This window comes from Dendrobates tinctorius, unplaced genomic scaffold (assembly GCF_039654945.1).
Source record: "Dendrobates tinctorius isolate UK_male_01 unplaced genomic scaffold, ASM3965494v1 ptg000157l, whole genome shotgun sequence".
NCBI classification, from domain to species: Eukaryota; Metazoa; Chordata; class Amphibia; order Anura; family Dendrobatidae; genus Dendrobates; species Dendrobates tinctorius.
The window spans coordinates 5182191-5205685 of record NW_027361824.1 but is presented as its reverse complement, the minus strand read 5'-3'; the positions used below and the strand labels follow the sequence as shown (position 1 = coordinate 5205685).

General features: G+C 47.7%; 1 protein-coding gene across 4 annotated transcripts in view; it reads right to left on the bottom strand.

The window, feature by feature from the left end:
* Nucleotides 1–23495, bottom strand: part of PDE2A (phosphodiesterase 2A) — an 806220-nt gene that overhangs the window by 46330 nt on the left and 736395 nt on the right. For all 4 annotated transcript variants that reach the window (XR_012220656.1, XM_073548493.1, XM_073548490.1 and 1 more), the window contains 6 exons: nucleotides 23144–23214; nucleotides 22097–22219; nucleotides 16327–16414; nucleotides 16196–16243; nucleotides 15808–15882; nucleotides 15601–15700 (listed from right to left, as the gene is read on the bottom strand). Coding sequence is in view for 3 of the 4 variants with exons in the window: in XM_073548493.1 (XP_073404594.1) it covers nucleotides 15601–15700; nucleotides 15808–15882; nucleotides 16196–16243; nucleotides 16327–16414; nucleotides 22097–22219; nucleotides 23144–23214 (505 nt within the window). In the remaining variant the exon portion in view is untranslated. The remainder of the gene's footprint in view (nucleotides 1–15600; nucleotides 15701–15807; nucleotides 15883–16195; nucleotides 16244–16326; nucleotides 16415–22096; nucleotides 22220–23143; nucleotides 23215–23495) is intronic.

Genomic DNA, 23495 nt, shown 5'->3' with positions numbered 1-23495 from the left:
ACATTACTGATCCTGAGTTACATCCTGTATTATACTCCAGAGCTGCACTCACTATTCTGCTGGTGCAGTCACTGTGTACAAACATTACTGATCATGAGTTACATCCTGTATTATACTCCAGAGCTGCACTCACTATTCTGCTGGTGCAGTCACTGTGTACATACATTACATTACTCATCCTGAGTTACATCCTGTATTATACCCCAGAGCTGCACTCACTATTCTGCTGGCGCAGTCACTGTGTGCATACATTACATTACTGATCCTGAGTTACATCCTGTATTATAATCCAGAGCTGCACTCACTATTCTGCTGGTGCAGTCACTGCTTACATACATTACATTACTGATCCTGAGCTACATCCTGTATTATACCCCAGAGCTGCACTCACTATTCTGCTGGTGCAGTCACTGTGTACATACATTAGTGATCGTTACATCTTGTATTATACCCCAGAGCTGCACTCACTATTCTGCTGGTGCAGTCACTGCTTACATACATTACATTACTGATCCTGAGTTACATCCTTTATTATACTCCAGAGCTGCACTCACTGTTCTGCTGGTGCAGTCACTGTGTACATACATTACTGATCATGAGTTACATCCTGTATTATACTCCAGAGCTGCACTCACTATTCTGCTGGTGCAGTCACTGTGTTTACTGATCCGGAGTTACATCCTGTATTATACTCCAGAGCTGCACTCACTATTCTGCTGGTGCAATCACTTGTGTACATACATTACTGATCCAGAGTTACATCCTGTATTATACCCCAGAGCTGCACTCACTATTCTGCTGGTGCAGTCACGGTGTACATACATTACTGATCCTGAGTTACATCCTGTATTATACTCCAGAGCTGCACTCACTATTCTGCTGGTGCAGTCACTGTGTGCATACATTACATTACTGATCCTGAGTTACATTCTGTATTATACCCCTAACTCTACCCTTAACCCTAACCCTACCCCTAACCACAACCCTACCCCTAACCACAACCCTACCCCTAGCCACAACCCTACCCCTAACCACAACCCTACCCCCATCTCTACCCCTAACTCTACCCCTAACTCTACCCCCAACCACAACTCTACCCCTAACCACAACTCTACCCACAAATCTACCCCTAACCACAACTCTACCCCTAACTCTACCCCTAACCACAACTCTACCCCTAACCACAACTCTACCCCTAACCACAACTCTATCCCTAACCACAACTCTATCCCTAACCACAACTCTACCCCTAACCACAACTCTACCCCTAACTCTACCCCTAACTCTACCCCTAACCACAACTCTACCTCTAACTCTACCCCTAACTCTACCCCTAACTCTACCCCTAACCACAACTCTATCCCTAACTCTACCCCTAGCTCTACCCCTAGCTCTACCCCTAACTCTACCCCTAACTCTACCCCTAACTCTACCCCTAACTCTACCCCTAACTCTACCCCTAACTCTACCCCTAGCTCTACCCCTAACTCTACCCCTAACTCTACCCCTAACCACAATTCTACCCCTAACCACAACTCTACCCCTAACTCTACCCTTAGCTCTACCCCTAACTCTACCCCTAACTCTACCCCTAACTCTACCCCTAACTCTACCCCTAACTCTACCCCTAACTCTACCCCTAACTCTACCCCTAACCACAACTCTACCCCTAGCTCTACCCCTAACTCTACCCCTACCTCTAACTCTACCCCTAACCACAACTCTACCCCTAGCTCTACCCCTAGCTCTACCCCTAGCTCTACCCCTAGCTCTACCCCTAGCTCTACCCCTAACCACAACTCTACCCCTAGCTCTACCCCTAGCTCTACCCCTAACTCTACCCCTAACTCTACCTCTAACTCTACCCCTAACCCTACCTCTAATTCTACCCATAACTCTACCCCTAACCCTACCTCTAATTCTACCCCTAACCCTACCTCTAACTCTACCCCTAACTCTACCCCTAACCCTACCTCTAATTCTACCCCTAACCCTAACTCTACCTCTAACTCTACCCCTAACTCTACCTCTAAATCTACCCCTAACTCTACCCCTAACTCTACCCCTAACACTAACTCTACCCCTAACTCTACCCCTAACTCTACCCCTAACTCTACCCCTAACTCTACCCCTAACTCTACCCCTAACCACAACTCTACCCCTAGCTCTACCCCTAGCTCTACCCCTAACCACAACTCTACCTCTAACTCTACCCCTAACCACAACTCTACCCCTAACCACAACTCTACCCCTAACTCTACCCCTAACTCTACCCCTAACTCTACCCCTAACCACAACTCTACCTCTACCCCTAACTCTACCCCTAACTCTACCCCTAACCACAACTCTACCCCTAACTCTACCCCTAACTCTACCCCTAATTCTACCCCTAACTCTACCCCAAACTCTACCCCAAACTCTACCCCTAACTCTACCCCTAACCACAACTCTACCCCTAGCTCTACCCCTAGCTCTACCCCTAACTCTACCCCTAACTCTACCCCTAACTCTACCCCTAACCACAACTCTACCCCTAGCTCTACCCCTAGCTCTACCCCTAGCTCTACCCCTAGCTCTACCCCTAACTCTACCCCTAACTCTACCCCTAACTCTACCCCTAACTCTACCCCTAACTCTACCCCTAACCACAACTCTACCCCTAACCACAACTCTACCCCTAACTCTACCCCTAACTCTACCCCTAACTCTACCCCTAACTCTACCCCTAACTCTACCCCTAACCACAACTCTACCCCTAGCTCTACCCCTAGCTCTACCCCTAGCTCTACCCCTAGCTCTACCCCTAGCTCTACCCCTAGCTCTACCCCTAACTCTACCCCTAACTCTACCCCTAACCACAACTCTACCCCTAACTCTACCCCTAACTCTACCCCTAACTCTACCCCTAACTCTACCCCTAACTCTACCCCTAACTCTACCCCTAACCACAACTCTACCTCTAACTCTACCCCTAACCACAACTCTACCCCTAGCTCTACCCCTAACTCTACCCCTAACTTTACCCCTAACTCTACCCCTAACTCTACCCCTAACTCTACCTCTAACTCTACCCCTAACCACAACTCTACCCCTAACCACAACTCTACCCCTAACCACAACTCTACCCCTAACCACAACTCTATTCCTAACTCTACCCCTAACCACAACTCTACCCCTAACTCTACCCCTAACCACAACTCTACCTCTAACTCTACCCCTAACCACAACTCTACCCCTAGCTCTACCCCTAACTCTACCCCTAACTTTACCCCTAACTTTACCCCTAACTCTACCCCTAACTCTACCCCTAACTCTACCTCTAACTCTACCCCTAACCACAACTCTACCCCTAACCACAACTCTACCCCTAACCACAACTCTACCCCTAACCACAACTCTATTCCTAACTCTACCCCTAACCACAACTCTACCCCTAACTCTACCTCTAACTCTACCCCTAGCTCTACCCCTAACCACAACTCTACCTCTAACTCTACCCCTAACTCTACCCCTAACCACAACTCTACCTCTAACTCTACCCCTAACCACAACTCTACCCCTAACTCTACCCCTAACTCTACCCCTAACCACAACTCTACCTCTAACTCTACCCCTAACCACAACTCTACCCCTAGCTCTACCCCTAACTCTACCCCTAACTTTACCCCTAACTCTACCCCTAACTCTACCCCTAACTCTACCCCTAACTCTACCTCTAACTCTACCCCTAACCACAACTCTACCCCTAACCACAACTCTACTCCTAACCACAACTCTACCCCTAACCACAACTCTATTCCTAACTCTACCCCTAACCACAACTCTACCCCTAACTCTACCCCTAACTCTACCCCTAACCACAACTCTACCTCTAACTCTACCCCTAACCACAACTCTACCCCTAGCTCTACCCCTAACTTTACCCCTAACTTTACCCCTAACTCTACCCCTAACTCTACCCCTAACTCTACCTCTAACTCTACCCCTAACCACAACTCTACCCCTAACCACAACTCTACCCCTAACCACAACTCTACCCCTAACCACAACTCTATTCCTAACTCTACCCCTAACCACAACTCTACCCCTAACTCTACCTCTAACTCTACCCCTAGCTCTACCCCTAACCACAACTCTACCTCTAACTCTACCCCTAACTCTACCTCTAACTCTACCCCTAACCACAACTCTACCCCTAACCACAACTCTACCCCTAACCACAACTCTACCCCTAACCACAACTCTATTCCTAACTCTACCCCTAACCACAACTCTACCCCTAGCTCTACCCCTAGCTCTACCCCTAGCTCTACCCCTAACTCTACCCCTAACCCTAACTCTACCACTAACACTAACTCTACCTCTAACTCTACCCCTAACCCTACCTCTAATTCTACCCCTAACTCTACCCCTAACCCTACCCCTAACACTAACTCTACCCCTAACTCTACCCCTAACTCTACCCCTAACTCTACCCCTAACTCTAACTCTACCCCTAACTCTACCCCTAACCACAACTCTACCCCTAACTCTACCCCTAACCACAACTCTACCTCTAACTCTACCCCTAACTCTACCCCTAACCACAACTTTACCCCTAAACACAACTCTACCCCTAACCACAACTCTACCCCTAACTCTACCCCTAACTCTACCCCTAACTCTACCCCTAACTCTACCCCTAACCACAACTCTACCCCTAACCCTACCCCTAACCCTACCCCTAACCCTACCCCTAACTCTACCCCTAACCACAACTCTACCTCTAACTCTACCTCTAACTCTACCTCTACCCCTAACTCTACCCCAAACTACAACTCTACCCCTAACTCTACCCCTAACTCTACCCCTAACTCTACCCCTAACTCTACCCCTAACTCTACCCCTAACAATACCCCTAACCACAACTCTACCCCTAACTCTACCCCTAACTCTACCCCTAACTCTACCCCTAACTCTACCCCTAACTCTACCCCTAACAATACCCCTAACCACAACTCTACCCCTAACTCTACCCCTAACTCTACCCCTAACTCTACCCCTAACTCTACCCCTAACTCTACCCCTAACTCTACCACTAACTCTACCCCTAACTCTACCCCTAACTCTACCCCTAACTCTACCCCTAACCACAACTCTACCCCTAACTCTACCCCTAACCACAACTCTACCCCTAACCACAACTCTACCCCTAACTCTACCCCTAACTCTACCCCTAACTCTACCCCTAACTCTACCCCTAACTCTACCCCTAACTCTACCCCTAACCACAACTCTACCCCTAGCTCTACCCCTAGCTCTACCCCTAGCTCTACCCCTAGCTCTATCCCTAGCTCTATCCCTAACTCTACCCCTAACCACAACTCTACCCCTAACTCTACCCCTAGCTCTACCCCTAACTCTACCCCTAACCACAACTCTACCCCTAACTCTACCCCTAACCACATCTCTACCCCTAGCTCTACCCCTAGCTCTACCCCTAACTCTACCCCTAACTCTACCCCTAACTCTACCCCTAACTCTACCCCTAACCACAACTCTACCCCTAACTCTACCCCTAACCACAACTCTACCCCTAGCTCTACCCCTAACTCTACCCCTAACTCTACCCCTAACTCTACCCCTAACTCTACCCCTAACCACAACTCTACCCCTAACTCTACCCCTAACCACAACTCTACCCCTAACTCTATCCCTAGCTCTACCCCTAACTCTACCCCTAACCCTAACTCTACCTCTAATTCTACCCATAACTCTACCCCTAGCTCTACCCCTAGCTCTACCCCAAACTCTACCCCAAACTCTACCCCTAACTCTACCCCTAACTCTACCCCTAACTCTACCCCTAACTCTACCCCTAACCACAACTCTACCCCTAACTCTACCCCTAACCACAACTCTACCCCTAACCACAACTCTACCCCTAACCACAACTCTACCCCTAACCACAACTCTACCCCTAACTCTACCCCTAACTCTACCCCTAACTCTACCCCTAACTCTACCCCTAGCTCTACCCCTAGCTCTACCCCTAGCTCTACCCCTAACCACAACTCTACCCCTAACTCTACCCCTAACTCTACCCCTAACCACAACTCTACCCCTAGCTCTACCCCTAGCTCTACCCCTAGCTCTACCCCTAACTCTACCCCTAGCTCTACCCCTAACTCTACCCCTAACTCTACCCCTAACTCTACCCCTAACTCTACCCCTAACTCTACCTCTAACTCTACCCCTAACTCTACCCCTAACCCTAACTCTACCTCTAATTCTACCCATAACTCTACCCCTAACTCTACCCCTAACCCTACCTCTAATTCTACCTCTAACCCTACCTCTAACTCTACCCCTAACTCTACCCCTAACCACAACTCTACCCCTAGCTCTACCCCTAGCTCTACCCCTAGCTCTACCCCTAACTCTACCCCTAGCTCTACCCCTAACTCTACCCCTAACTCTACCCCTAACTCTACCTCTAACTCTACCCCTAACTCTACCTCTAACTCTACCCCTAACTCTACCCCTAACCCTAACTCTACCTCTAATTCTACCCATAACTCTACCCCTAACTCTACCCCTAACCCTACCTCTAATTCTACCTCTAACCCTACCTCTAACTCTACCCCTAACTCTACCCCTAACCCTACCTCTAATTCTACCCCTAACCCTAACTCTACCTCTAACTCTACCCCTAACCCTACCTCTAATTCTACCCCTAACTCTACCCCTAACTCTACCCCTAACTCTAACTCTACCTCTAATTCTACCCATAACCCTACCTCTAATTCTACCCCTAACCCTACCTCTAACTCTACCCCTAACTCTACCCCTAACCCTACCTCTAATTCTACCCCTAACCCTACCTCTAACTCTACCCCTATCCACAACTCTACCTCTAACTCTACCCCTAACCACAACTCTACCCCTAGCTCTACCCCTAGCTCTACCCCTAGCTCTACCCCTAGCTCTACCCCTAGCTCTACCCCTAACTCTACCCCTAACCACAACTCTACCTCTAACTCTACCCCTAACCACAACTCTACCCCTAACTCTACCCCTAACTCTACCCCTAACCACAACTCTACCTCTAACTCTACCCCTAACCACAACTCTACCCCTAGCTCTACCCCTAACTCTACCCCTAACTTTACCCCTAACTCTACCCCTAACTCTACCCCTAACTCTACCCCTAACTCTACCTCTAACTCTACCCCTAACCACAACTCTACCCCTAACCACAACTCTACCCCTAACCACAACTCTACCCCTAACCACAACTCTATTCCTAACTCTACCCCTAACCACAACTCTACCCCTAACTCTACCCCTAACTCTACCCCTAACCACAACTCTACCTCTAACTCTACCCCTAACCACAACTCTACCCCTAGCTCTACCCCTAACTTTACCCCTAACTTTACCCCTAACTCTACCCCTAACTCTACCCCTAACTCTACCCCTAACTCTACCTCTAACTCTACCCCTAACCACAACTCTACCCCTAACCACAACTCTACCCCTAACCACAACTCTACCCCTAACCACAACTCTATTCCTAACTCTACCCCTAACCACAACTCTACCCCTAACTCTACCTCTAACTCTACCCCTAGCTCTACCCCTAACCACAACTCTACCTCTAACTCTACCCCTAACTCTACCTCTAACTCTACCCCTAACCACAACTCTACCCCTAACCACAACTCTACCCCTAACCACAACTCTACCCCTAACCACAACTCTATTCCTAACTCTACCCCTAACCACAACTCTACCCCTAGCTCTACCCCTAGCTCTACCCCTAGCTCTACCCCTAACTCTACCCCTAACCCTAACTCTACCACTAACACTAACTCTACCTCTAACTCTACCCCTAACCCTACCTCTAATTCTACCCCTAACTCTACCCCTAACCCTACCCCTAACACTAACTCTACCCCTAACTCTACCCCTAACTCTACCCCTAACTCTAACTCTACCCCTAACTCTACCCCTAACCACAACTCTACCCCTAACTCTACCCCTAACCACAACTCTACCTCTAACTCTACCCCTAACTCTACCCCTAACCACAACTTTACCCCTAAACACAACTCTACCCCTAACCACAACTCTACCCCTAACTCTACCCCTAACTCTACCCCTAACTCTACCCCTAACTCTACCCCTAACCACAACTCTACCCCTAACCCTACCCCTAACCCTACCCCTAACCCTACCCCTAACTCTACCCCTAACCACAACTCTACCTCTAACTCTACCTCTAACTCTACCTCTACCCCTAACTCTACCCCAAACTACAACTCTACCCCTAACTCTACCCCTAACTCTACCCCTAACTCTACCCCTAACTCTACCCCTAACTCTACCCCTAACAATACCCCTAACCACAACTCTACCCCTAACTCTACCCCTAACTCTACCCCTAACTCTACCCCTAACTCTACCCCTAACTCTACCCCTAACAATACCCCTAACCACAACTCTACCCCTAACTCTACCCCTAACTCTACCCCTAACTCTACCCCTAACTCTACCCCTAACTCTACCCCTAACTCTACCCCTAACTCTACCCCTAACTCTACCACTAACTCTACCCCTAACTCTACCCCTAACTCTACCCCTAACTCTACCCCTAACTCTACCCCTAACCACAACTCTACCCCTAACTCTACCCCTAACCACAACTCTACCCCTAACCACAACTCTACCCCTAACCACAACTCTACCCCTAACTCTACCCCTAACTCTACCCCTAACTCTACCCCTAACTCTACCCCTAACTCTACCCCTAACCACAACTCTACCCCTAGCTCTACCCCTAGCTCTACCCCTAGCTCTACCCCTAGCTCTATCCCTAGCTCTATCCCTAACTCTACCCCTAACCACAACTCTACCCCTAACTCTACCCCTAGCTCTACCCCTAACTCTACCCCTAACCACAACTCTACCCCTAACTCTACCCCTAACCACATCTCTACCCCTAGCTCTACCCCTAGCTCTACCCCTAACTCTACCCCTAACTCTACCCCTAACTCTACCCCTAACTCTACCCCTAACCACAACTCTACCCCTAACTCTACCCCTAACCACAACTCTACCCCTAGCTCTACCCCTAACTCTACCCCTAACTCTACCCCTAACTCTACCCCTAACTCTACCCCTAACCACAACTCTACCCCTAACTCTACCCCTAACCACAACTCTACCCCTAACTCTATCCCTAGCTCTACCCCTAACTCTACCCCTAACCCTAACTCTACCTCTAATTCTACCCATAACTCTACCCCTAGCTCTACCCCTAGCTCTACCCCAAACTCTACCCCAAACTCTACCCCAAACTCTACCCCTAACTCTACCCCTAACTCTACCCCTAACTCTACCCCTAACTCTACCCCTAACCACAACTCTACCCCTAACTCTACCCCTAACCACAACTCTACCCCTAACCACAACTCTACCCCTAACCACAACTCTACCCCTAACCACAACTCTACCCCTAACTCTACCCCTAACTCTACCCCTAACTCTACCCCTAACTCTACCCCTAGCTCTACCCCTAGCTCTACCCCTAGCTCTACCCCTAACCACAACTCTACCCCTAACTCTACCCCTAACTCTACCCCTAACCACAACTCTACCCCTAGCTCTACCCCTAGCTCTACCCCTAGCTCTACCCCTAACTCTACCCCTAGCTCTACCCCTAACTCTACCCCTAACTCTACCCCTAACTCTACCCCTAACTCTACCCCTAACTCTACCTCTAACTCTACCCCTAACTCTACCCCTAACCCTAACTCTACCTCTAATTCTACCCATAACTCTACCCCTAACTCTACCCCTAACCCTACCTCTAATTCTACCTCTAACCCTACCTCTAACTCTACCCCTAACTCTACCCCTAACCACAACTCTACCCCTAGCTCTACCCCTAGCTCTACCCCTAGCTCTACCCCTAACTCTACCCCTAGCTCTACCCCTAACTCTACCCCTAACTCTACCCCTAACTCTACCTCTAACTCTACCCCTAACTCTACCTCTAACTCTACCCCTAACTCTACCCCTAACCCTAACTCTACCTCTAATTCTACCCATAACTCTACCCCTAACTCTACCCCTAACCCTACCTCTAATTCTACCTCTAACCCTACCTCTAACTCTACCCCTAACTCTACCCCTAACCCTACCTCTAATTCTACCCCTAACCCTAACTCTACCTCTAACTCTACCCCTAACCCTACCTCTAATTCTACCCCTAACTCTACCCCTAACTCTACCCCTAACTCTAACTCTACCTCTAATTCTACCCGTAACCCTACCTCTAATTCTACCCCTAACCCTACCTCTAACTCTACCCCTAACTCTACCCCTAACCCTATCTCTAATTCTACCCCTAACCCTACCTCTAACTCTACCCCTATCCACAACTCTACCTCTAACTCTACCCCTAACCACAACTCTACCCCTAGCTCTACCCCTAGCTCTACCCCTAGCTCTACCCCTAGCTCTACCCCTAGCTCTACCCCTAGCTCTACCCCTAACTCTACCCCTAACCACAACTCTACCTCTAACTCTACCCCTAACCACAACTCTACCCCTAACTCTACCCCTAACTCTACCCCTAACCACAACTCTACCTCTAACTCTACCCCTAACCACAACTCTACCCCTAGCTCTACCCCTAACTCTACCCCTAACTTTACCCCTAACTCTACCCCTAACTCTACCCCTAACTCTACCCCTAACTCTACCTCTAACTCTACCCCTAACCACAACTCTACCCCTAACCACAACTCTACCCCTAACCACAACTCTACCCCTAACCACAACTCTATTCCTAACTCTACCCCTAACCACAACTCTACCCCTAACTCTACCCCTAACTCTACCCCTAACCACAACTCTACCTCTAACTCTACCCCTAACCACAACTCTACCCCTAGCTCTACCCCTAACTTTACCCCTAACTTTACCCCTAACTCTACCCCTAACTCTACCCCTAACTCTACCTCTAACTCTACCCCTAACCACAACTCTACCCCTAACCACAACTCTACCCCTAACCACAACTCTACCCCTAACCACAACTCTATTCCTAACTCTACCCCTAACCACAACTCTACCCCTAACTCTACCTCTAACTCTACCCCTAGCTCTACCCCTAACCACAACTCTACCTCTAACTCTACCCCTAACTCTACCTCTAACTCTACCCCTAACCACAACTCTACCCCTAACCACAACTCTACCCCTAACCACAACTCTACCCCTAACCACAACTCTATTCCTAACTCTACCCCTAACCACAACTCTACCCCTAGCTCTACCCCTAGCTCTACCCCTAGCTCTACCCCTAACTCTACCCCTAACCCTAACTCTACCACTAACACTAACTCTACCTCTAACTCTACCCCTAACCCTACCTCTAATTCTACCCCTAACTCTACCCCTAACCCTACCCCTAACACTAACTCTACCCCTAACTCTACCCCTAACTCTACCCCTAACTCTACCCCTAACTCTAACTCTACCCCTAACTCTACCCCTAACCACAACTCTACCCCTAAATCTACCCCTAACCACAACTCTACCTCTAACTCTACCCCTAACTCTACCCCTAACCACAACTTTACCCCTAAACACAACTCTACCCCTAACCACAACTCTACCCCTAACTCTACCCCTAACTCTACCCCTAACTCTACCCCTAACTCTACCCCTAACCACAACTCTACCCCTAACCCTACCCCTAACCCTACCCCTAACCCTACCCCTAACTCTACCCCTAACCACAACTCTACCTCTAACTCTACCTCTAACTCTACCTCTACCCCTAACTCTACCCCAAACTACAACTCTACCCCTAACTCTACCCCTAACTCTACCCCTAACTCTACCCCTAACTCTACCCCTAACTCTACCCCTAACAATACCCCTAACCACAACTCTACCCCTAACTCTACCCCTAACTCTACCCCTAACTCTACCCCTAACTCTACCCCTAACTCTACCCCTAACAATACCCCTAACCACAACTCTACCCCTAACTCTACCCCTAACTCTACCCCTAACTCTACCCCTAACTCTACCCCTAACTCTACCACTAACTCTACCCCTAACTCTACCCCTAACTCTACCCCTAACTCTACCCCTAACCACAACTCTACCCCTAACTCTACCCCTAACCACAACTCTACCCCTAACCACAACTCTACCCCTAACCACAACTCTACCCCTAACTCTACCCCTAACTCTACCCCTAACTCTACCCCTAACTCTACCCCTAACCACAACTCTACCCCTAGCTCTACCCCTAGCTCTACCCCTAGCTCTACCCCTAGCTCTATCCCTAGCTCTATCCCTAACTCTACCCCTAACCACAACTCTACCCCTAACTCTACCCCTAGCTCTACCCCTAACTCTACCCCTAACCACAACTCTACCCCTAACTCTACCCCTAACCACATCTCTACCCCTAGCTCTACCCCTAGCTCTACCCCTAACTCTACCCCTAACTCTACCCCTAACTCTACCCCTAACTCTACCCCTAACCACAACTCTACCCCTAACTCTACCCCTAACCACAACTCTACCCCTAGCTCTACCCCTAACTCTACCCCTAACTCTACCCCTAACTCTACCCCTAACTCTACCCCTAACCACAACTCTACCCCTAACTCTACCCCTAACCACAACTCTACCCCTAACTCTATCCCTAGCTCTACCCCTAACTCTACCCCTAACCCTAACTCTACCTCTAATTCTACCCATAACTCTACCCCTAGCTCTACCCCTAGCTCTACCCCAAACTCTACCCCAAACTCTACCCCTAACTCTACCCCTAACTCTACCCCTAACTCTACCCCTAACTCTACCCCTAACCACAACTCTACCCCTAACTCTACCCCTAACCACAACTCTACCCCTAACCACAACTCTACCCCTAACCACAACTCTACCCCTAACCACAACTCTACCCCTAACTCTACCCCTAACTCTACCCCTAACTCTACCCCTAACTCTACCCCTAGCTCTACCCCTAGCTCTACCCCTAGCTCTACCCCTAACCACAACTCTACCCCTAACTCTACCCCTAACTCTACCCCTAACCACAACTCTACCCCTAGCTCTACCCCTAGCTCTACCCCTAGCTCTACCCCTAGCTCTACCCCTAACTCTACCCCTAGCTCTACCCCTAACTCTACCCCTAACTCTACCCCTAACTCTACCCCTAACTCTACCCCTAACTCTACCTCTAACTCTACCCCTAACTCTACCCCTAACCCTAACTCTACCTCTAATTCTACCCATAACTCTACCCCTAACTCTACCCCTAACCCTACCTCTAATTCTACCTCTAACCCTACCTCTAACTCTACCCCTAACTCTACCCCTAACCACAACTCTACCCCTAGCTCTACCCCTAGCTCTACCCCTAGCTCTACCCCTAGCTCTACCCCTAGCTCTACCCCTAACTCTACCCCTAACTCTACCCCTAACTCTACCTCTAACTCTACCCCTAACTCTACCTCTAACTCTACCCCTAACTCTACCCCTAACCCTAACTCTACCTCTAATTCTACCCATAACTCTACCCCTAACTCTACCCCTAACCCTACCTCTAATTCTACCTCTAACCCTACCTCTAACTCTACCCCTAACTCTACCCCTAACCCTACCTCTAATTCTACCCCTAACCCTAACTCTACCTCTAACTCTACCCCTAACCCTACCTCTAATTCTACCCCTAACTCTACCCCTAACTCTACCCCTAACTCTAACTCTACCTCTAATTCTACCCATAACCCTACCTCTAATTCTACCCCTAACCCTACCTCTAACTCTACCCCTAACTCTACCCCTAACCCTACCTCTAATTCTACCCCTAACCCTACCTCTAACTCTACCCCTATCCACAACTCTACCTCTAACTCTACCCCTAACCACAACTCTACCCCTAGCTCTACCCCTAGCTCTACCCCTAGCTCTACCCCTAGCTCTACCCCTAGCTCTACCCCTAGCTCTACCCCTAACTCTACCCCTAACTCTACCCCTAACTCTACCTCTAACTCTACCCCTAACTCTACCTCTAACTCTACCCCTAACTCTAACTCTACCTCTAATTCTACCCATAACTCTACCCCTAACTCTACCCCTAACCCTACCTCTAATTCTACCCCTAACCCTACCTCTAACTCTACCCCTAACTCTACCCCTAACCCTACCTCTAATTCTACCCCTAACCCTAACTCTACTTCTAACTCTACCCCTAACCCTACCTCTAATTCTACCCCTAACCCTAACTCTACCTCTAACTCTACCCCTAACTCTACCACTAACTCTACCCCTAACTCTACCCCTAACTCTACCTCTAACTCTACCCCTAACCCTAACTCTACCTCTAACTCTACCCATAACTCTACCTCTAACTCTACCTCTAATTCTACCCCTAACCCTAACTCTACCTCTAACTCTACCACTAACTCTACCCCTAACTCTACCCCTAACTCTACCCCTAACTCTACCCCTAACCCTACCTCTAACTCTACCCCTAACTCTACCCCTAACCCTACCTCTAATTCTACCCCTAACCCTAACTCTACCTCTAACTCTACCTCTAACTCTACCTCTACCTCTACCCATAACTCTACCTCTAACTCTACCTCTAATTCTACCCCTAACCCTAACTCTACCCCTAACTCTACCCCTAACTCTACCCCTAACTCTACCCCTAACTCTACCCCTAATTGTACCCCTAACTCTACCTCTACCTCTAATTCTACCCATAACTCTACCCCTAACCCTACCTCTAATTCTACCCCTAACTCTACCCCTAACCCTACCTCTAATTCTACCCTTAACCCTAACTCTACCTCTAACTCTACCCCTAACTCTACCCCTAACTCTACCACTAACTCTACCCCTAACTCTACCCCTAACTCTAACTCTACCCCTAACCCTAACTCTACCTCTAATTCTACCCATAACTCTACCCCTAACTCTACCTCTAACTCTACCCCTAACCCTAACTCTACCTCTAATTCTACCCCTAACCCTAACTCTACCTCTAACTCTACCCCTAACTCTACCTCTAACTCTACCCCTAACCCTACCTCTAATTCTACCCCTAACCCTAACTCTACCTCTAACTCTACCTCTAACTCTACCCCTAACTCTACCCCTAACTCTACCCCTAACTCTACCTCTAACTCTACCCCTAACTCTACCTCTAATTCTACCCCTAATTCTACCCCTAACTCTACCCCTAACCCTAACTCTAACTCTACCCCTAACTCTACATCTAATTCTACCTCTAATTCTACCCCTAACCCTAACTCCACCTCTAACGCTACCTCTACCTCTGTCACTATCTCTGTAACATTTATTTTAAACATATTTTTATTTCACCTGTGAAGAACAGAAATTTCCTTATCAATAAATTGTGATGGGACAGATTAGCCTGTGATCTCCTGGGGGCAGCAGTGCTGGGGCTGACTACAGACTGTGTCTGTGCAGTGTACAATGTGGGGGTTTGTGTGGCGACAGTGCGCCCTCTAGAGGGCAGAAGAAGACGCTTCTCTGGTCAGGCGCTGCGCTCACCTGCTGCCATTTTCTGAAGCTCTTTGAAAATACGCAGATGATGCGCCAAGTCTGTGGCCAAGATGATTTCTCGCATGAGGTCCAGCATCCTCTGATAATCCTGCAGGGGGAGACACCAGAAAATGGCATCACCGCTAACATCAGGACATAAAGGGGACAGTGACCCCCCGGAGAGTTCTGGGGTTCATCATCTGCACTTTTACTCACCTTTCTTGAAAACTGTTCGAAGATGTTACATCCCTGTGAGTTGAGGATGGCGATGGCCTGAGCAAAGTGATGTCTCTGCCGGGAGGAAGACAGAATCCTCATTACGGTTCATATCACGACTCCACTCACATCCAGAGCTGCATCCATAATTCTGCTGCTTTTCTGGAACTCCCAGTTTGTAGGTCTCACATGTGGTTGCTGTTCGCTGACATCCCTGGCAATGCAGAACTGCAGGGACCTGTGCTTTAAGGAACTTCAATCTGAATGCAGCTTTGGATGTGACTGGAGTAAAGGACAGCAGGTAATGCAGCATTATAATGTGACGTCACCCACCGCGGCTCCCGTCACCCAATAGGACCCATTATTGGGAGGGTCGCAGCCAACTCACCTCCATGACGGAGCCCTCGGAGCTGTACAGAGCCGCCAGAACCGATTTCTAGATGGAAAGAAGGAAACGTTTGTTGTAAACTGAGAACCGGAGAGATGTAGACAGCGGCCAGGAGGAGTCTGAACACCTACCGAGGCCACTTGGAAGGAATTGTTAGTCCCTCTGTGATCCAGATCGTGGCACATACACGACACAAACAAGGCAAAGATCTCAATATCCCTGAAAGAAAAAGGAACAATGGATATGGGACCTCTAGAATAACACTAAGTACAATGGCTCCATCTAGTGGTAGTACAGTATGTGTCACCTCTAGGATAATACAGCACTATGGCTCCATCTAGTGGTAGTACAGTATATGTCATCTCTAGGATAATACAGCACTATGGCTCCATCTAGTGGTAGTACAGTATATGTCATCTCTAGGATAATACAGCACTATGGCTCCATCTAGTGGTAGTACAGTGTGTGTCACCGCTAGGATAATACAGCACTATGGCTCCATCTAGTGGTAGTACAGTATATGTTATCTCTAGGATAATACAGCACTATGGCTCCATCTAGTGGTAGTACAGTGTGTCACCTCTAGAATAATACAGCACTATGGCCCCATCTAGTGGTAGTACAGTATGTGTCACCTCTAGGATAAGACAGCACTATGGCTCCATCTAGTGGTAGTACAGTGTGTGTCACCGCTAGGATAATACAGCACTATGGCTCCATCTAGTGGTAGTACAGTATATGTTATCTCTAGGATAATACAGCACTATGGCTCCATCTAGTGGTAGTACAGTATGTGTCACCTCTAGAATAATACAGCACTATGGCCCCATCTAGTGGTAGTACAGTATGTGTCACCTCTAGAATAATACAGCACTATGTCCCCATCTAGTGGTAGTACAGTATGTGTCACCTCTAGAATAATACAGCACTATGGCTCCATCTAGTGGTAGTACAGTATGTGTCACCTCTAGAATAATACAGCACTATGGCGCCATGTAGTGGTAGTACAGAATGTGTCACCTCTAGGATAATACAGCACTATGGCGCCATCTAGTGGTAGTACAGTGTGTGTCACCTCTAGGATAATACAGCACTATGGCGCCATCTAGTGGTAGTACAGTATGTGTCACCTCTAGGATAATACAGCACTATGGCGCCATCTAGTGGTAGTACAGTATGTGTCACCTCTAGGATAATACAGCACTATGGCGCCATGTAGTGGTAGTACAGTGTATGTCACCTCTAGGATAATACAGCACTATGGCGCCATCTAGTGGTAGTACAGTATGTGTCACCTCTAGAATAATACAGCACTATGGCTCCATCTAGTGGTAGTACAGTATGTGTCACCTCTAGAATAATACAGCACTATGGCGCCATGTAGTGGTAGTACAGAATGTGTCACCTCTAGGATAATACAGCACTATGGCGCCATCTAGTGGTAGTACAGTGTGTGTCACCTCTAGGATAATACAGCACTATGGCGCCATCTAGTGGTAGTACAGTATGTGTCACCTCTAGGATAATACAGCACTATGGCGCCATCTAGTGGTAGTACAGTATGTGTCACCTCTAGGATAATACAGCACTATGGCTCCATCTAGTGGTAGTACAGTGTATGTCACCTCTAGGATAATACAGCACTATGGCGCCATCTAGTGGTAGTACAGTGTGTGTCACCTCTAGGATAATACAGCACCACGGCGCCATCTAGTCGTAGTACAGTATGTGTCACCTCTAGGATAATACAGCACTATGGCGCCATCTAGTGGTAGTACAGTATGTGTCACCTCTAGGATAATACAGCACTATGGCTCCATCTAGTGGTAGTACAGTGTATGTCACCTCTAGGATAATACAGCACTAAGGCGCCATCTAGTGGTAGTACAGTGTGTGTCACCTCTAGGATAATACAGCACCACGGCGCCATCGAGTTACTACCACTATGGCGCCATCTAGTGGTAGTACAGTATGTGTCACCTCTAGGATAATACAGCACTATGGCTCCATCTAGTGGTAGTACAGTATGTGTCACCTCCAGGATAATACAGCACTATGGCTCCATCTAGTGGTAGTACAGAATATGTCACCTCCAGGATAATACAGCACTATGGCCCCATCTAGTGGTAGTACAGTATGTGTCACCTCTAGGATAATACAGCACTATGGCTCCATCTAGTGGTAGTACAGTATATGTCACCTCTAGGATAATACAGCACTATGGCTCCATGTAGTGGTAGTACAGTATATGTCATCTCTAGGATAATACAGCACTATGGCTCCATCTAGTGGTAGTACAGTATGTGTCACCTCTAGGATAATACAGCAATATGGCTCCATCTAGTGGTAGTACAGTATATGTCACCTCTAGGATAATACAGCACTATGGCTCCATCTAGTGGTAGTACAGTATGTGTCACCTCTAGGATAATACAGCACTATGGCTCCATCTAGTGGTAGTACAGAATATGTCACCTCCAGGATAATACAGCACTATGGCCCCATCTAGTGGTAGTACAGTGTGTGTCACCTCTAGGATAATACAGCAATATGGCTCCATCTAGTGGTAGTACAGTATATGTCACCTCTAGGATAATACAGCACTATGGCGCCATCTAGTGGTAGTACAGTATATGTCATCTCTAGGATAATACAGCACTATGGCTCCATCTAGTGGTAGTACAGTATGTGTCACCTCTAGGATAATACAGCACTATGGCTCCATCTAGTGGTAGTACAGTGTGTGTCACCTCTAGGATAATACAGCACTATGGCTCCATCTAGTGGTAGTACAGTGTGTGTCACCTCTAGGATAATACAGCACTAAGGCGCCATCTAGTGGTAGTACAGTATGTGTCACCTCTAGGATAATACAGCACTATGGCTCCATCTAGTGGTAGTACAGTATGTGTCACCTCTAGGATAATACAGCACTATGGCACCATCTAGTGGTAGTACAGTATGTGTCACCTCTAGGATAATACAGCACTATGGCTCCATCTAGTGGTAGTACAGCATATGTCACCTCTAGGATAATACAGCACTATGGCTCCATCTAGTGGTAGTACAGTGTGTGTCACCTCTAGGATAATGCAGCACTATGGCTCCATCTAGTGGTAGTACAGTATGTGTCACCTCTAGGATATTACAGCACTATGGCTCCATCTAGTGGTAGTACAGTATGTGTCACCTCTAGGATAATACAGCACTATGGCCCCATCTAGTGGTAGTACAGTATATGTCACCTCTAGGATAATACAGCACTATGGCGCCATCTAGTGGTAGTACAGTATGTGTCACCTCTAGGATAATACAGCACTATGGCTCCATCTAGTGGTAGTACAGTATGTGTCACCTCTAGGATATTACAGCACTATGGTTCCATCTAGTGGTAGTACAGTGTGTTTCACCTCTAGGATAATACAGCACTATGGCTCCATCTAGTGGTAGTACAGTATATGTCACCTCTAGGATAATACAGCACTATGGCACCATCTAGTGGTAGTACAGTATGTGTCACCTCTAGGATAATACAGCACTATGGCTCCATCTAGTGGTAGTACAGTATATGTCACCTCTAGGATAATACAGCACTATGGCGCCATCTAGTGGTAGTACAGTGTGTTTCACCTCTAGGCTAAAACAGCACTATGGCGCCATCTAGTGGTAGTACAGTATGTGTCACGTCTAGGATAATACAGCACTATGGCTCCATCTAGTGGTAGTACAGTATATGTCACCTCTAGGATAAAACAGCACTATGGCCCCATTTAGTGGTAGTACAGTATGTGTCACCTCTATGATAATACAGCACTATGGCCCCATTTAGTGGTAGTACAGTATGTGTCACCTCTAGGATAATACAGCACTATGGCTCCATCTAGTGGTAGTACAGCATGTGTCACCTCTAGGATAATACAGCACTATGGCTCCATCTAGTGGTAGTACAGTGTGTGTCACCGAGGATAATACAGCACTATGGCCCCATCTAGTGGTAGTACAGTATATGTCACCTCTAGGATAATACAGCACTATGGCTCCATCTAGTGGTAGTACAGTATGTGTCACCTCTAGGATAATACAGCACTATGGCTCCATCTAGTGGTAGTACAGTATGTGTCACCTCTAGGATAATACAGCACTATGGCGCCATGTAGTGGTAGTACAGTATGTGTCACCTCTAGGATAATACAGCACTATGGCTCCATCTAGTGGTAGTACAGTGTATGTCACCTCTAGGATAATACAGCACTATGGCGCCATCTAGTCGTAGTACAGTATGTGTCACCTCTAGGATAATACAGCACTATGGCTCCATCTAGTGGTAGTACAGCATGTGTCACCTCTAGGATAATACAGCACCACGGCGCCATCTAGTCGTAGTACAGTATGTGTCACCTCTAGGATAATACAGCACTATGGCGCCATCTAGTGGTAGTACAGTATGTGTCACCTCTAGGATAATACAGCACTATGGCTCCATCTAGTGGTAGTACAGTGTATGTCACCTCTAGGATAATACAGCACTATGGCTCCATCTAGTGGTAGTACAGTGTGTGTCACCTCTAGGATAATACAGCACCACGGCGCCATCGAGTTGTAGTACAGTATGTGTCACCTCTAGGATAATACAGCACTATGGCTCCATCTAGTGGTAGTACAGCATGTGTCACCTCTAGAATACAGCACTATGGCTCCATCTAGTGGTAGTACAGTATGTGTCACCTCTAGGATAATACAGCACTATGGCTCCATCTAGTGGTAGTACAGTATGTGTCACCTCTAGGATAATACAGCACTATGGCCCCATCTAGTGGTATTACAGTATGTGTCACCTCCAGGATAATACAGCACTATGGCTCCATCTAGTGGTAGTACAGAATATGTCACCTCCAGGATAATACAGCACTATGGCCCCATCTAGTGGTAGTACAGTATGTGTCACCTCTAGGATAATACAGCACTATGGCCCCATCTAGTGGTAGTACAGTATGTGTCACCTCTAGGATAATACAGCACTATGGCCCCATCTAGTGGTAGTACAGTATGTGTCACCTCTAGGATAATACAGCACTATGGCTCCATCTAGTGGTAGTACAGTGTGTGTCACCTCTAGGATAATACAGCACTATGGCCCCATCTAGTGGTAGTACAGTATGTGTCACCTCTAGGATAATACAGCACTATGGCCCCATCTAGTGGTAGTACAGTATGTGTCACCTCTAGGATAATACAGCACTATGGCCCCATCTAGTGGTAGTACAGTATGTGTCACCTCTAGGATAATACAGCACTATGGCCCCATCTAGTGGTAGTACAGTATGTGTCACCTCTAGGATAATACAGCACTATGGCTCCATCTAGTGGTAGTACAGTGTGTGTCACCTCTAGGATAATACAGCACTATGGCCCCATCTAGTGGTAGTACAGTATGTGTCACCTCTAGGATAATACAGCACTATGGCCCCATCTAGTGGTAGTACAGTATGTGTCACCTCTAGGATAATACAGCACTATGGCCCCATCTAGTGGTAGTACAGTATGTGTCACCTCTAGGATAATACAGCACTATGGCTCCATCTAGTGGTAGTACAGTATGTGTCACCTCTAGGATAATACAGCACTATGGCCCCATCTAGTGGTAGTACAGTATGTGTCACCTCTAGGATAATACAGCACTATGGCCCCATCTAGTGGTAGTACAGTATGTGTCACCTCTAGGATAATACAGCACTATGGCCCCATCTAGTGGTAGTACAGTATGTGTCACCTCTAGGATAATACAGCACTATGGCTCCATCTAGTGGTAGTACAGTATGTGTCACCTCTAGGATAATACAGCACTATGGCTCTATCTAGTGGTGGAAGCAGGATGACCACATTATAGGAGACGCCACTTACTCCAGATAATTGATGAGTTCCAGGTTTTTGTAGAGCAGGTAGCAGAAGTGTGATACAGAGAATGCGTGCATCCAGTTGTGATATGGGGGGTCTCTGTACCCCTTCTTCACCATAAGGCAAAATCTAAAGACATAGAGATGTCAAACCACAAATCAATTGTCGAACAGCATCAGACAGTAGTCAGTGGAGTGTCCTGTCTGTTCTCCTGACTGTTCCCCTGACCATTTCCTCACTGTTCCCCTCACCATTCTCCTCACTGTTCCCCTCATCCTTCTCATGACTGTTACACTGACAGTTATACTCAACGTTTTCTTCACCATTCTGCAGTTCATTCTTCAGACCGTTCTCGTCATCGTTCTTCTTACGTTCCCCTCACAGTTCTAATTACAGTTCTCCTCATAGTTCTTATGACCGGTCTCATGACCATTCTCATGACCGTTACCCTCACCGTTCTCCTCACAATTCTCTTCCCAGTTCTCATGACGGTTACACTGACAGTTACCTTCACCGTTGTCCTCACCTTTCTGCAGTACGTTCTCCAGGCTGTTCTCCTCACAGTTCTCATGACCGTTACACTGACAGTAACCAGTTACCCTCACCAATCTCTTCATCGTTCTCCTGACCGTTACTCTCACCATTCTCCTTACCATTCCCTTCACAGCTCTCCTCACACTTCTCATGACTGTCACACTGACAGTCACCCTCACCGTTGACTTCACTGTTCTGCAGTCCATTCTCCTCACAGTTCTCCTCACAGTTCTCATGACCGTTACACTGACTGTTACCCTCCCCATTGTCCTCACCATTCTGCAGTACATTCTCCAGGCCGTTCCCTGCACAGTCATCCTCACCGTTCCTTTCACCTTTACCCTCACTGTTCTCCTCACCACTGTCCTCACCGTTCTCATGACTGTTATACTGACAGTTACCCTCACCGTTCTCACTGTTTTCCTCACCGTTCCCCTCACAGTTCTGCTATTTGTTCTCCTAACCGCTCCCCTCAGAGTTACCCTGACAGTTGTCCCTACATGTCGGCACAGTACAGACCTGATCAGTGTCATCCGGTCGATTTTGTAGTTGCTGATGAAGCCCATGTCTTCGAACATGCTGAGAGTGGCCTGCAGGGGGCGACAAGAACACATAACAATGCATAAAGAGACAGACCTGTAAAGTCACAGTGTCACATATGAGGGAGAACTGACCCAACAGCTGGAAATCTAATAACCTGAGAAGTAGTGCAAAGCTAAAGCAACACGCGGGGGCTTGTGTACAAATGTACTGAAGCGTGAGACCTCCGCCCCTCGGACAGCAGCGGATGAACATTACTGGAGCACAGTATGGTGGTGTAATATGGGTATAGCGCATAGTAATAGTACAATTATGTATTGTATGGTGGTAT